Below are 12,184 nucleotides of genomic sequence, written 5' to 3'. Positions count from 1 at the left end.
GTGTATTCATCTGTGGGCCACTTTCATGGGCATATTCTTGAGATCAGGTTTGGAAGAAGAACTCAGCCTTCAGGCACTGCCCTGAGGAGATCCTCTTTCATGATGGAACCACTCTTACGGAGGCCGGATCTGTCACAGAAGTGCCCATTGCCTGTCCCTGCCTGCGGTCACAGAACTGCCATGCAGCAGGAGTGTGACCAAGCTGCCAGAGCACTCAGGCCTTACACCAAACTGAAGGGGTGAGAAAGAGAGTGTGGAAGTGAAAACAGACCATCTCTGGAAGACCATGTATTCCCTGGCAGGGCTGCCATGATGGGACTTTCTTCCCCTCTACCTCTACAAACAAGAATTTTACTTGCAGGTCTAGAAAGTCTTAGAGGAAGGATCTCAGAAGAAGGAAAAGTCACTGCAGCCACTGTATTATTTTAAAACACACAGAGATCATGGCTCCTCATTTACCCAGACACTCAGTTGGAAAAGAAATGCAGACAGTGAATTGGAAAGGGATGACAACATCATTACAAGTAAAATACCAGGACCAACAAAAAGAGAAAAAGCAGACAGGCTGGGCCTGTAATGAGTTATATTATAACTGCTGTTCAGCAGAAGATGAGCAGTTTATTGCTTCAGAATTAACATCTAGTTATCAGTTTCATTAGGGCATCCTTGAGCCCCTGGTTCCTCATGCTGTAGATGAGGGGATTCACCGCTGGAGGCACCACTGAGTACAGAAATGACGCCACCAGGTCCAGGAATGGGGAGGAGATGGAGGGGGGCTTCAGGTAGGCAAAGAATGAAGTGCTGACAAACAGGGACACCACAGCCAGATGAGGGAGGCACATGGAAAAGGCTTTGTGCCGTCCCTGCTCAGAGGGGATCCTCAACACGGCCCTGAAGATCTGCACATAGGACACCACAATGAAAACAAAACACCCAAAAACTAGACAGGCACTAACCACAAGAAGCCCAACTTCCCTGAGGTAGGAGTGTGAGCAGGAGAGCTTGAGGATCTGGGGGATTTCACAGAAGAACTGGTCCACAGCATTGCCTTGGCAGAGTGGTAGTGAAAATGTGTTGGCTGTGTGCAGGAGAGAATTGAGCAACGCACTGCCCCAAGCAGCTTCTGCCATGTGGACACAAGCTCTGCTGTCCAGGAGGGTCCCATAGTGCAGGGGTTTGCAGATGGCAACGTAGCGGTCATAGGACATGATGGTGAGGAGACAATACTCTTCTGAAATGAAAAAGGAAAACAGAAAGAGCTGGACAGCACATGCATAATAGGATATGTCCCTGTTGTCCCAGAGGGAATTGTGCATGGCTTTGGGGAGAGTGGTGGAGATGGAGCCCAGGTTGAGGAGGGAGAGATTGAGGAGGAAGAAGTACATGGGGGTGTGCAGGTGGTGGTCACAGGCTATGGTGGTGATGATGAGGCCATTGCCCAGGAGGGCAGCCAGGTAGATGCCCAGGAAGAGCCAGAAATGCAAGAGCTGCAGCTCCCGTCTGTCTGCGAATGTCAGGAGGAGAAATTCAGTTACGATGCTTCTGTTGGACATTTGCTTCCTCTGGGCATGGGGCCTGTTCAAGGAGAAAAATGCAGTTCAGGGTTAGCACTGACTTTATTGTGCAAAACTTGCTCCAATTCTGACAGAACCTCCACTTCTTCCAACTTCTGTCCTTCCAGAAAGACCTTCATGCAGCTCCCGGGCTGGAGCTCTGGTGTTTGCTGGCTGAGGGGGCAGTGGGGAGCAAGGGATTCTGCTGTGGGCTCTGCAGGAGTCAGTCCTGCTGTGCCCCAACAGGCAGAGAGGAACCCGCAGTGATCGCTGTTTAACTCCAGTCCTGAAATCCAAGAGATTTCAGCCTTGTCCCTCCCAGTGCCCCCGGCTGCAGAGCAGAGCTGTGGGGCTTTGCTCTTCTTGCTTTGGCTCCTGTTGCCCTGTCCTACCTGACGAGTGCGTTCTGAAGGCAGACAGCCTGGACATTTCTGCTACGCTACAAGTGCTCCATGGAGAGTCCAAGGGTGCAAACGGACAGAGCCTTAGTGCAGAGTGAGGAGAGCCAGACTGTCCATCAGACTTGCTCTCAGCTGCCCTGGGCTTGTCACCTCAGGAATCTGGAAGAGGATCACACCCAGCTGTTCCCCTCACAGGAAATTGGATGCTGCTGAGGCATCCAGTTGAAAACTCCCCTCCCCAGTAAAGATCTCTGAGCTTTTTGATTCCTTGAGGATGGAGTGTCCTGAAAAATGATCCAGCTTTATCCCCAGCCCATAGACAGCATTACCCAGAGACCCAGAGGCTAGAAGGGGGCTTGGGCACCTTGCTGCCATGGACACATCTGCATGGCAGGACCTGCAGGGCCAGTTGCTGAGCTGCAGCTGAAAACCCCATCCCCAGAGAGTCTGAAAACAGGAGCAGCAGCAGCAGGGGCAGGTGGAGAACCAAGGAACAATGCGCCAATGCTTCTGCCAAGGGAGGCAAGGCCAGGGAGGGACAGATGGGCACTCGGGAGAGTCTCCTCTGCTGCAGCTCTGGTTGTAGACAAGGCAGCTCCTGTTGCGTGGAGGGCAGAGGCTGTGCTGTGTGGGGGAGGAGACCAGAGGTGCTTGTTAGGTAAAAATCACCTTCACTGAAGGGCTAATAAGGCAGTGCCCAAATATGACCCCTGCCCAGCCTGTGCTGTCAGCCTGTTCCATTCCCTGCCTGGAGCTGTTTCTCTTTCTCCTTATCTCCTCCCTGCCAGTGATCACAGCCCCCATCCCACCCGCTGTGTGCTCAGCTCTGCCCTGCATACCCCTCCTGGCAGCAGGGACCTGCACAGGGGCATCTCTGTGTGTGCAAGTCTAAGGAGCAGGTCAGGAAAACACTGACAAAATGATTGAGCTTTCTGCAGGCAAATAAATGCTTGAAGGAATTTATCAAGTTTCTGAAATAACTACTGCTCTGTCAGGGTAATGCTATGGGAGTGTCCTTATGTTGTCCAATGCTGACAGCTGCATTATTACACCCCACAACCACAGGAGGAAACTGAAAACAGAGACTTCAGAAAGCACCTTTCCTTCCAGGTAGCCCCTGCCTTCATGTGCTTCTTGAAAACTTGCCTCTGCCAATGTCCTGGGGGTGATCTGGAGCTGTGAGCAGCCCTGACCCATGCAGCACCCTCTCCACAGCAGAAGGACCCTGCCCTGCTGGGGGTCTCTCCTTCCCCCCACAGCTTCTCCCCACAGTGCCGTGGGCAACTCCCCGGGCAGGCTGAGTGCTGACCCTGGCAGGCGGCAGAGTTCCTGCCCCAGCACACAGCCCCTGGGCTGCAGGGACCCTGCTCTGAAGGACAGCCCTGGGCACCCCTGGCTGCACCCGCAACTGCACACCCCTGCAGCCATCCCCGGGAGAAGGCAGCCGCCATGGCCTGTCCCTCTGACAGTGCAGCAGGGAAGCCCTGCTCTGGAGCATGTCCTCCTCCTCTAGACAGAAGGGAGATTCCTGGTGGCTGTGCCAGCTTCACTAGAACCCACCACCAACTGCAGCTGCATTGTCCTGCTCCCAGAGACTTACTGTGTCAAGGGCTGTGGAGATTTCTCCTCCAGTGAGCTCTCAGCATCCTCCCACTCCCATCTGCCTTTCCTCTCTCTGTGCCCGGCTCCTCTGCCCTCGGTGCCTGCAGGCAGTGCCCTCAGCCCTGCTGTGATTTGCAGAGGAGCTGCTCCTGGGCAGAGCTGTCTCTCTGCAGTGGTGCCCACTTGCCCTGAGCTCCCTCCGTCCCAGGAGCCCATCCCAGCTCCGCAGTAGAGGACCAGCCCAAGGCATTTTAATGACCCCTCGGGTGGGTTTGGTGCCGAGTTCATGAACCCCACACACTGAGATGCTGCTGAAGAAGTCTCTGAGAAAGTCAGATTCAAACTCCAAAATTTCTTGTGGCTTTAATGGGTCCCACTGAGGGACACTGTTGACAAAGCCTCCCCAGGCTCCACTTAGAGCAGAAATGTGGAGGCAGTGATGGCAGGTAGGGAAAAGCAAAGGAAAGGTGGCTCTGATGCTGAGGGAACCTGCATGAGTTTCATGAAGGCAAAGGGCCAAGACCTGACCCCATTAACCAAAGGGCCAAGCTGTGACCCCCAGCCCCTGGGAAGGGAGATCCTGTCCCTCACACATTGCTCAGGGCTCTTCCTGGGGCAGTGGGCGATGGAGATGTGCACCTGCCAGGCTCCAGAGTAGGGACAAGGGGTCAATGAGGCCCCAATGCTGCAGGGGACTGTGCTTCCTCATAGGCATCAGTGGCAGAAACACCAGCCATGGCCAAAGTCAGGGAGAGGTTGACTTTGTTGGGGGCTTTCAGCTTTTCTACAACCCTCTGTCATTTCCACAACCGGCTGTGATATTGCCTCAGCTGTGCCTGTTTCCCTACAGGGTGTACTCAGCCACCCAGCTGTCTCACCTTGCTCTCACATGAGCATCTTCCTTCTTTTACTGATACTTGCCATAGTCCCTTGTTATCCCTTTAAAAGGAAGCCTTGATCTGATCCAGACTCCTTCTGGGTGGTGAATTTCACCATAGCACTACCCTTGGAGTGATTTTTTTTTTCTTTTTGTCCAGTCTGGGCATCCCCAGCTGCACTTTATGACATTATTTCTTTCTCATCCTGTATTTTACTACTATTCTTACTAAAGAAAAGCTCCATCATCTCTGAAATAACCCTCCAGGCACTCTGTGTCAACTCCTATACCACCTGAGCCTCCTCACCACTGGGCCAAAGAACTCCAGGTCCATCAGCCACACCACACGGCTCATGGGCACTAGGTCCCAAACCCCACCTTGGCAGACCTTCACCCAACACTCTCTAGGTCACCCCTACTTCTCCAAAATGGGGAGCCACACCCTCTGACACACCCATGTGTGTGGGGCCACACCAGTGCTGAGTGGAGAGGTGTAAGGGACTGTGTTGGACTGGTTTGTCTCAACATTGCTGCTGCACAACTACCATTTCCTGACCTCAGCATCCTGTTGCCGTGGAGGAATATACTCTGAAGGAGACTAATTGTCCCCAAAGAAACCACTATGTCTGCCCAAAGCTCGAGCACCATCCTTGGCAGTGCCTACCAAGCTGCACTTGTGCGCAATCTGGGTGGAGAGGAAATCAGGGTGAGGAAGATGTGCGGAGGCTGAAGACGCCGCAGGTCAACCCCTCCCGCCGGCACAACAACCATGAACACCTGCACATGTGTGCATGGAAGAACACGGGGTGGCACATATGACAATGAGCTCCGTGGAAATGGGCGGAGTCTTTGGAGAAATTGTGTGGACTGGGGCAATAAAAGGACTGCGTACTCCTCTCTTGGGATCCTTGATCTTCTTGATCTTGATAATCTTGATCTTCTTCTTCCTTCATCCGCTCAGAGCTGGAACTTTGGTGGAGCTTGGAGCACCATCACCTGCACCGAGACCAAGCCAACGGGACATCGCTGGATTCGTGGTGGTGGTAATTAATCTTGCTGCATCTCTACCGTTTGCTTGCTTAGGGATTCTGACTTTTCCTTTCTTTTTCTCTCTGTCCTATCATTATTATCAGTTGTTACGGAAAATGAAGTTCACAAGGTTGTACGGCATCTGACCTCATTTAAGTCTTAATTTCGCTCTTGGGAGAACCCTCCCCGATATCGGATCGGGACATTTTAAATTGGCATCACGGACAGGATCCCTAGAGACGAGAGTGCTGTACTACCTTGCCTTGTTGGATGCAAACCTCTCAAGACGAAATAGCCCCCTTTGTGTTACATTAAGGTGACCTCCTGAGAGTGAACAGGGAAAACTTGCATACCAAGGTGTGGCCCTCTCAGGACGAAAACCCTTTTGCATTGCTTTTGTGTTAGATTCAGGTCTGGCCTCCTGGGAGAGAAAAGGGGAAACTTGCATCCCAAGGTGTGGCCCTCTCAGGACGATAATCCCCTTTGCATTAGGAAAAGGAAAAAGAATGGCTGCCCTGAAGGCAGCCAATGTTTGTGATGATGTGCCCTCAGAGGCTGAAGGAATAGATAAACTATATGATCTTTTGGAAACGTACCGATCTCGCCCCTCACTCCAGGGAGAAGATTGGGCGAAAAAACACTGGTTTCAACCACAGAGTGTAGTGGATAGGATAAGGGTATTGCAGAAGGAAGCTAAGGTTTGGAGGGGGAAAGGAAAAGCTGTAATTTGTGCAGTGTTAGGAGCGAGCCTGGCAGCTGGGGTGGAAGAGAGAAAGCAGAAGTCTTGTCAAGCCGATACTGTAATAGACTCCCTGCAGAGGGTCACACAGACCCTGCAGGAACAATTGAAGGAAACCAAAGAATTGCTAGAGGAGGAAAGGAACCAAAATGTGATATTAAAGGAGGAGTTGAGGGAGCAACTTTTGAGGGAGGCGGATACTCTGGCAGAGGTAGAAGTGAAGCTTTCGGAGAAGGGGATACGGCAAATCTATCCCCAAGGAGATTTGCAAAAGGCAAAAGAAACCATAGAAAGCCTCCCCCATATGTATCCGCTGGTTAAAACAGAGTATGTGTACGAGGACGATAGCGATAACCGTCCTCAGGTTATCACCAAAGAAGTCCCATTTACAGCAACTGAATTAGCAAAGCTGAGAAAAGATTTTGCAAGGAATGCAAAAGAATCAGAGACAGAGTATCTGAGAGTGTCTTTGTCAGGAGGGGATGGAATTTTGTTGTCAGAGAAAGAAGCAGAAGGATATTGGGGCCCAGGGTGTTTCTAACTACCAGCGACCGCCGAGCCCCATGGCATTGACTCAGAGATCTGCGTACTGGGCCGGAGGGCTGAACCCCTCTTGGAGAGGGGAGATCCCCTTGCCATAACAGGAACAGTGGATCAGTTAGTGGAAAGTGTGCAGAAGGCAGCCTGTCTGCAGATGATGTATGATGAGGAGCTCAAGCCCAACCAGGGCTCCCCGATGATGATGCCTGATACAGCGACTTCCCGACTCCCTGAAACCCATTGACATTCAATTACAAGGGAAGATTCAAAACACCCCCAATGGAGAAAGAATGACGGCTGCTCTGGAGGGGATAGTGGCCTCTGACAATCGACAACCAGGGAGAAAATTATGGACATGGGGAGAAGTAGCCCAGGAATTGATTCATTTTGGGAGAAAATATGGCCCCAGTGGTGGATCGTCCCAAAGAACCGAAACCAGGGTCGTACAGGCTGCAGAGCGAGTTAGTGGGCAACAATCATCCATGAGGAAGGCCAAGGCTTGGAGTCACCCCGAGGTCACAATTCTGGGAGAGAGAGGCCCCTAACTCGACAGGGACTGTGGCAGCTGGGGCTTCAGAAAGGCATTCCCCAGGACTTGATGGATGGACTCCCGACTCAAAAATTACAACAACTTGTGCAGAAATGGTCAGGACAAAGGGTCACTTTCAGACCAACCCCTAATGCTTCACCCTTGACAGACCTTGAGGAGGAGCCGACTGGGGAAAAGAAGGTGGCGGGAAACTAGACCCTTCACCCCCCGAAGATGAGGGGGGAGGCGGAGGATGAATGTTTGTAAGACAATTCACCTGCAAGACAAAAAGGGGATTTACTAATTACTGTTGCTGTAGGACCAAGGAAAAGACTGGTAACACATCCTGATTGATACTGGGGCACAGATTACTGTGCTAATGCGGACTGAAGCAGAACAATTTGGAATCTCGATTCCATCTAGAAATCTAATTGTCTTAAATGCCTTGGGAAAAACAGAGTCAGTGCCTATGACTCCAGTGACACTACGGTTACCAGGAGAGGAAAACCCTGTCAATACCATGGTGGCCATAGGATCTTTCCAGATGAAACTTCTAGGTATAGATGTTTTGAAGAGTAGACAGTGGCATGTGTTGTGGATGAAAGTATTGACACGGTAATGATTTAGTAAGAAATCTAGATTTATTAATAACTAACAACAATTTATCATTACAAAATAATTCAGAAATGTTGAAAGAAAGAAAAGCGACTTATTTAGAGATTCTAAAATGACAGGATTCACACTAACTTACTTAACAGTACCTTAATTTATACATATATACATGCGCATACACAAAACATACAAACACACACACAGAGACAAAAGTATTTGGATCCAGTAAAATGAAGTACGTACCCACACACCAATAAACAGAGAAAGAACGGGTGAAAGAGAAGCTAGTTCAAAGGAAAATTTCCCTCTCGAGTTTAGAGCAAATACTCCCAATGCCTCGGCATTCCTCAACGGGCAATAATTGAGACTTGAGTGGGTGGACTTCGCTCTGGCCTTCCGTCAGCTCTGGCAGCAGACGACACCTTAAGGGTTTTGGTACCTGAGAGGCTCCCAGCTCAGGGGAGATGCTGGTCACCGGCCGCTGCGATCCAGGAAAGCTCAAAGGGTCTCCCTTGTGTTCGCAATTTATAGGGTCCAAGATAATTGACTTTTGTCAGAGACCTTCTGGTGCCTTCCAGCAGTTGCACAAGAACTTGATGAATGTGCAACTCTGTTATTGTTCCCATTTGATCACATCCCAGGCACAGGTGTGCCAGGCCATTAGGAGATGATGGGCTGTTATAACTGTTTCCGAGCAATCAGGAGGGTCAGGAGCCAGGCTCGTTAAGGGGGCGCCTTAACGTTAGCAGTCCTTATCTCCACAGATGGGTGTATAGCTCGGGGGATGTGGGTGGAATCACACCTAGCACCAAGCAGCCCAACAAGGAGGGGCAGGGAGGGGTAAGAATTGCACCACCACAGCATGACACCCAGGGAAACTCATAGTCTTTTGGTGTTCTCCAGATCAGGCAACAGGCCAAAACATCCGGCACAGAGGTGCGTCTATTGCAAGTGACACCTACCCTACCTCCCTCCAAATTGACAAATGTTAAACCCTACCCATTGCCTCTAGGAGCAAGAGAGGGAATTATACCAGTTCTGGAGGATTTGAAAAAACCAGGGGTTGTAGTTTCTACTCACTCCCCCTTCAGCTCTCCAGCATGGCCGGTCTAAAATCCAAACGGCAAATGGAGATTGACAATATATTACAGGAGGCTCAATGCCAATACTGGTCCACTCACATCTGCCGTACCAAGCATTGCTGAATTGATAGCCACCATTCAGGAACAATCCCACTCTGTCATGGCAACAATTGATGTCAAAGATATGTTTTTTATGGTCCCTTTACAACCTGAAGACCAGGATCGCTTTGCCTTCACCTGGGAGAGACAACAGTACACCTTTACACGACTGCCTCAAGGATACAAGCACTCCCCCATGCTAGCTCACCATGCTCTAGCGCAAGAGCTGGAAACAATCCCCAGAAAAGCAGAGGTGAAGATCTATCAATATATAGATGATGTACTCATAGGAGGGAGTCAGGTAGAAGAAGTTAGAGAAACTCAGAAGGACATCACCCATCTAGAAAGTATAGGGTTGACAATTCCACCTGAGAAAATACAGACCCCTTCAAGTGAGGTAAAAGTTTTACGAATCTGGTGGAAGGGGGGTATGACGTGTATCCCACCAGATACTCTTTCCTCTCTCGATCAGATCAAGATGCCAGAGTTGAAGAAAGACTTACAGCATGCACTAGGGTTGCTTGTGTTTTGGAGGGAACGCATTCCTGACTTTTCAATTATTGCTAGACCCTTGTAAGACTTATTGAAAAAAAGAGCTCAGTGGGAGTGGACTCAAGTCCATGACGAGGCTTTACACCTGTTGGTGTTTGAAGCGACTGCCTACCAAGCACTGGGTCCAATTCACCCAATAGATCCAGTTCAAATTGAATGGGGGTTTGCCAAGACTGGACTGTCCATCCATTTGTGGCAAAAGGGTCCAGAGGGTCTGGTTAGGCCCAGTGGTTTTTATTCTCGTAGGTTTAAAGATGCTGAAAAAAGGTATACAACTTGGGAAAAAGCTGAACGAACCATCCTGCACCAACCTATAGTGCTCAGAGGCCCATTTAAAGTGATCAAAGCAGTTTTGGCAGGAACTCCACCCCTTGACGGGGTGGCCCAGAGACCCTCTGTGCGAAAATGCTATGCACAAATAGAACACTATTGTGAAATTTTTTCTGTAACTGAAGGAGCCACGAACATGTTAAATATACAAGATGAGGTAGACCCGGATAGGGAAACACCCGAGCTTTTGTCTGTAATACAAGTATCTCCTCCGTTTTCTGGACAATTGCAAAATGTCTGGTTTACAGATGCCTTGTCAAAGCGAGAGGGGAAAATTTGGAAATACCGAGCTGTGGCACTTCAGGTAGACCCCAAGGAACAGATCATTACCGAAGGAGAAGGTAGCGCAGCAGTAGGAGAACTAATTGCTGTGTGGAGCATTTTCCAACACGAGGCTCAGTCTGCTTCTTCTGTCTATATCTATACTGACCCTTATGCTGTGTTTAAAGGTTGCACTGAATGGCTTCCATTCTGGGAACAAAATGGATGGGAGGTCAATAGAATACCTGTATGGCAAAAGGAAAAATGGCAGGATATCCTTACCATTGCCAGGCAAGGGATATTTGCAGTAGCAGGGGTAGCATCTCATCAGCAGGATGATACCCCAGCGAGCTGATGGAATGCTGAGGTGGGTGAACTAGCCTGGCTGGCTCCCCTACAAAGCACTCAGAGAGCAGAAAATTGGGAATGTCTGTTAGAATGGCTACATGTAAAACAGAAACATTCAGGAGTTAAGGACCTCTATTGTGAGGCACAAGCCCGAGGGTGGCCAGTTACCAGGGAAGAAAGTAAAACTTGTATATCTTCCTGTGAACAATGCTGCGTCCATCTGGACAGACACCCCCTGGAGAGTGACCCTCTGCACTTAAGAGAGGGAAAAGGCCTATGGGAGGCCTGGCAGATTGATTACATCGGTCCCTTTCGAAAATCAGAAGGAAAGCACTATATACTGGTGGGTGTGGAGATAGTATCTGGACTAGTGCAAGCTAAAGCATGTGCCAAGGCGACAGGAGAAAACACAGTAAAGGCCCTGAACGAATGGTTTGGAATTTTCCCCAAACCACAGTCAATCCAATCAGACAACGGCTCACATTTCACAGACAAAGTGGTCCAAGAGTGGGCAGCCCAGGAGGGAATTTCGTGGGTGTTTCATACCCCATATTACCCACAAGCAAATGGAATTGTGGAAAGAACAAATGGTCTATTAAAACGCTTCCTCAAACCGCATAAGCCAGGATGGGCTGAGTGAGTGTGGGATGCGGTGACCAGCGTCAACAGTCGCTGGGGAGTAAATGGATGCCCAAAGATCACAGCATTCTGTCCAAAACCTCCAACAATTATGCCAACCCCACGTGGCCCTGATCACCCTAACAATCCATCTCATTTTCCAGGACAACCTGTCTTGGTTGAACTCCCCATGGTGGGAGCAGTACCATTGGTATTGGATACACCGATGAACAAGTATACTTGGAAAGCCAAAGATGCCCATGGAAAGGAGCACAAAATTAATACAAGATGGATTATTCCACCTTTCTGATTATAACTCACTTCCAGTTCTCAAAACAAACCGAGAAGATTTTTCTTTTCTTTTCTCTTGCAGGTAAAACCTCCCATGGAGAACGATATCCTGAGTCATGACGGGGGATCCCTATGTGGATTTTGATTCTTTGTATAGTATTGATGTCTCTTGCCTTATTAATATTTGTATGATGTGTTGTGTACCATCGTCAAAACTGTTTTGGGTGACAGTTCTCTCCCTTGGTTCCGGGGGAAGCTCCAGCTCTCTAAGTGTTAACCAAGAATGGGAGGAAAGCAATTTTATGGTTTTAGGACATTCTGTTGGAATCAGGGAAAGGTCCCTTTGCTAATGGGGCCTGGACTTTAAAAGGTCATTGCTGAGCCCATGAAGGTGAGATGGAAGTACCAAGGCCTAAACAACACATGGATTCTGGGCTAGGGGAGTGGAAATACATTTTCCTGCTGTGTAGGCAGACCCCCAACTCAGGCGAGTCAGACCACCATCTTCAGCTCTGCAATCGACCAGAATGTGTACGCTTTTGATACTCAATTTTGTGGCGGTTCCTTTGTTAGCTCTTGCTATATTTTCCCTTGCGGTACGTATGTGTTCGTCCTGTAAGTGTCCATGTAAACTGTCTTGTAGTTGTACCTGTTCATGTAAACAACCACCTTCTCCCCACCGTTCCCAAAGACCGGGAGCACATCCCTCGGCCCAGCCTGG

The 12,184-nt window shown here is 49.6% G+C and overlaps 2 protein-coding genes across 2 annotated transcripts; one reads left to right on the top strand and one right to left on the bottom strand.

Annotated features, from left to right (window-relative positions):
• Positions 1–214: 214 nt before the first annotated feature.
• On the bottom strand, positions 215–1,553 carry LOC141917273 (olfactory receptor 14A16-like). The gene is made up of 2 exons (XM_074810375.1): positions 638–1,553; positions 215–231 (listed from the first exon to the last, which is right to left on the bottom strand). Exons 1-2 carry the CDS (start codon positions 1,551–1,553, stop codon positions 215–217), a joined length of 933 nt encoding a protein of 310 aa, XP_074666476.1.
• Positions 1,554–5,055: 3,502 nt separating this feature from the next.
• Positions 5,056–7,286, top strand: LOC141917272 (uncharacterized). Its single transcript, XM_074810374.1, is given in 7 exon segments — positions 5,056–5,139; positions 5,395–5,476; positions 5,955–6,731; positions 6,734–6,766; positions 6,769–6,812; positions 6,815–6,948; positions 6,950–7,286. Coding segments are annotated over 7 exon segments (1,491 nt in total).
• Positions 7,287–12,184: the final 4,898 nt, after the last annotated feature.

The sequence above is a fragment of the Strix aluco genome, chromosome 36 (assembly GCF_031877795.1).
Source record: "Strix aluco isolate bStrAlu1 chromosome 36, bStrAlu1.hap1, whole genome shotgun sequence".
Taxonomy (NCBI): Eukaryota; Metazoa; Chordata; class Aves; order Strigiformes; family Strigidae; genus Strix; species Strix aluco.
Note: the sequence above shows the minus strand (reverse complement) of the source record. Positions and strands in the feature narration are given on the sequence as shown.

Bases quoted from the DNA above. Each gene is read 5' to 3' on its own strand.
- LOC141917273 (XM_074810375.1), bottom strand. From the start codon at position 1,553: ATGTCCAACAGAAGCATCGTAACTGAATTTCTCCTCCTGACATTCGCA.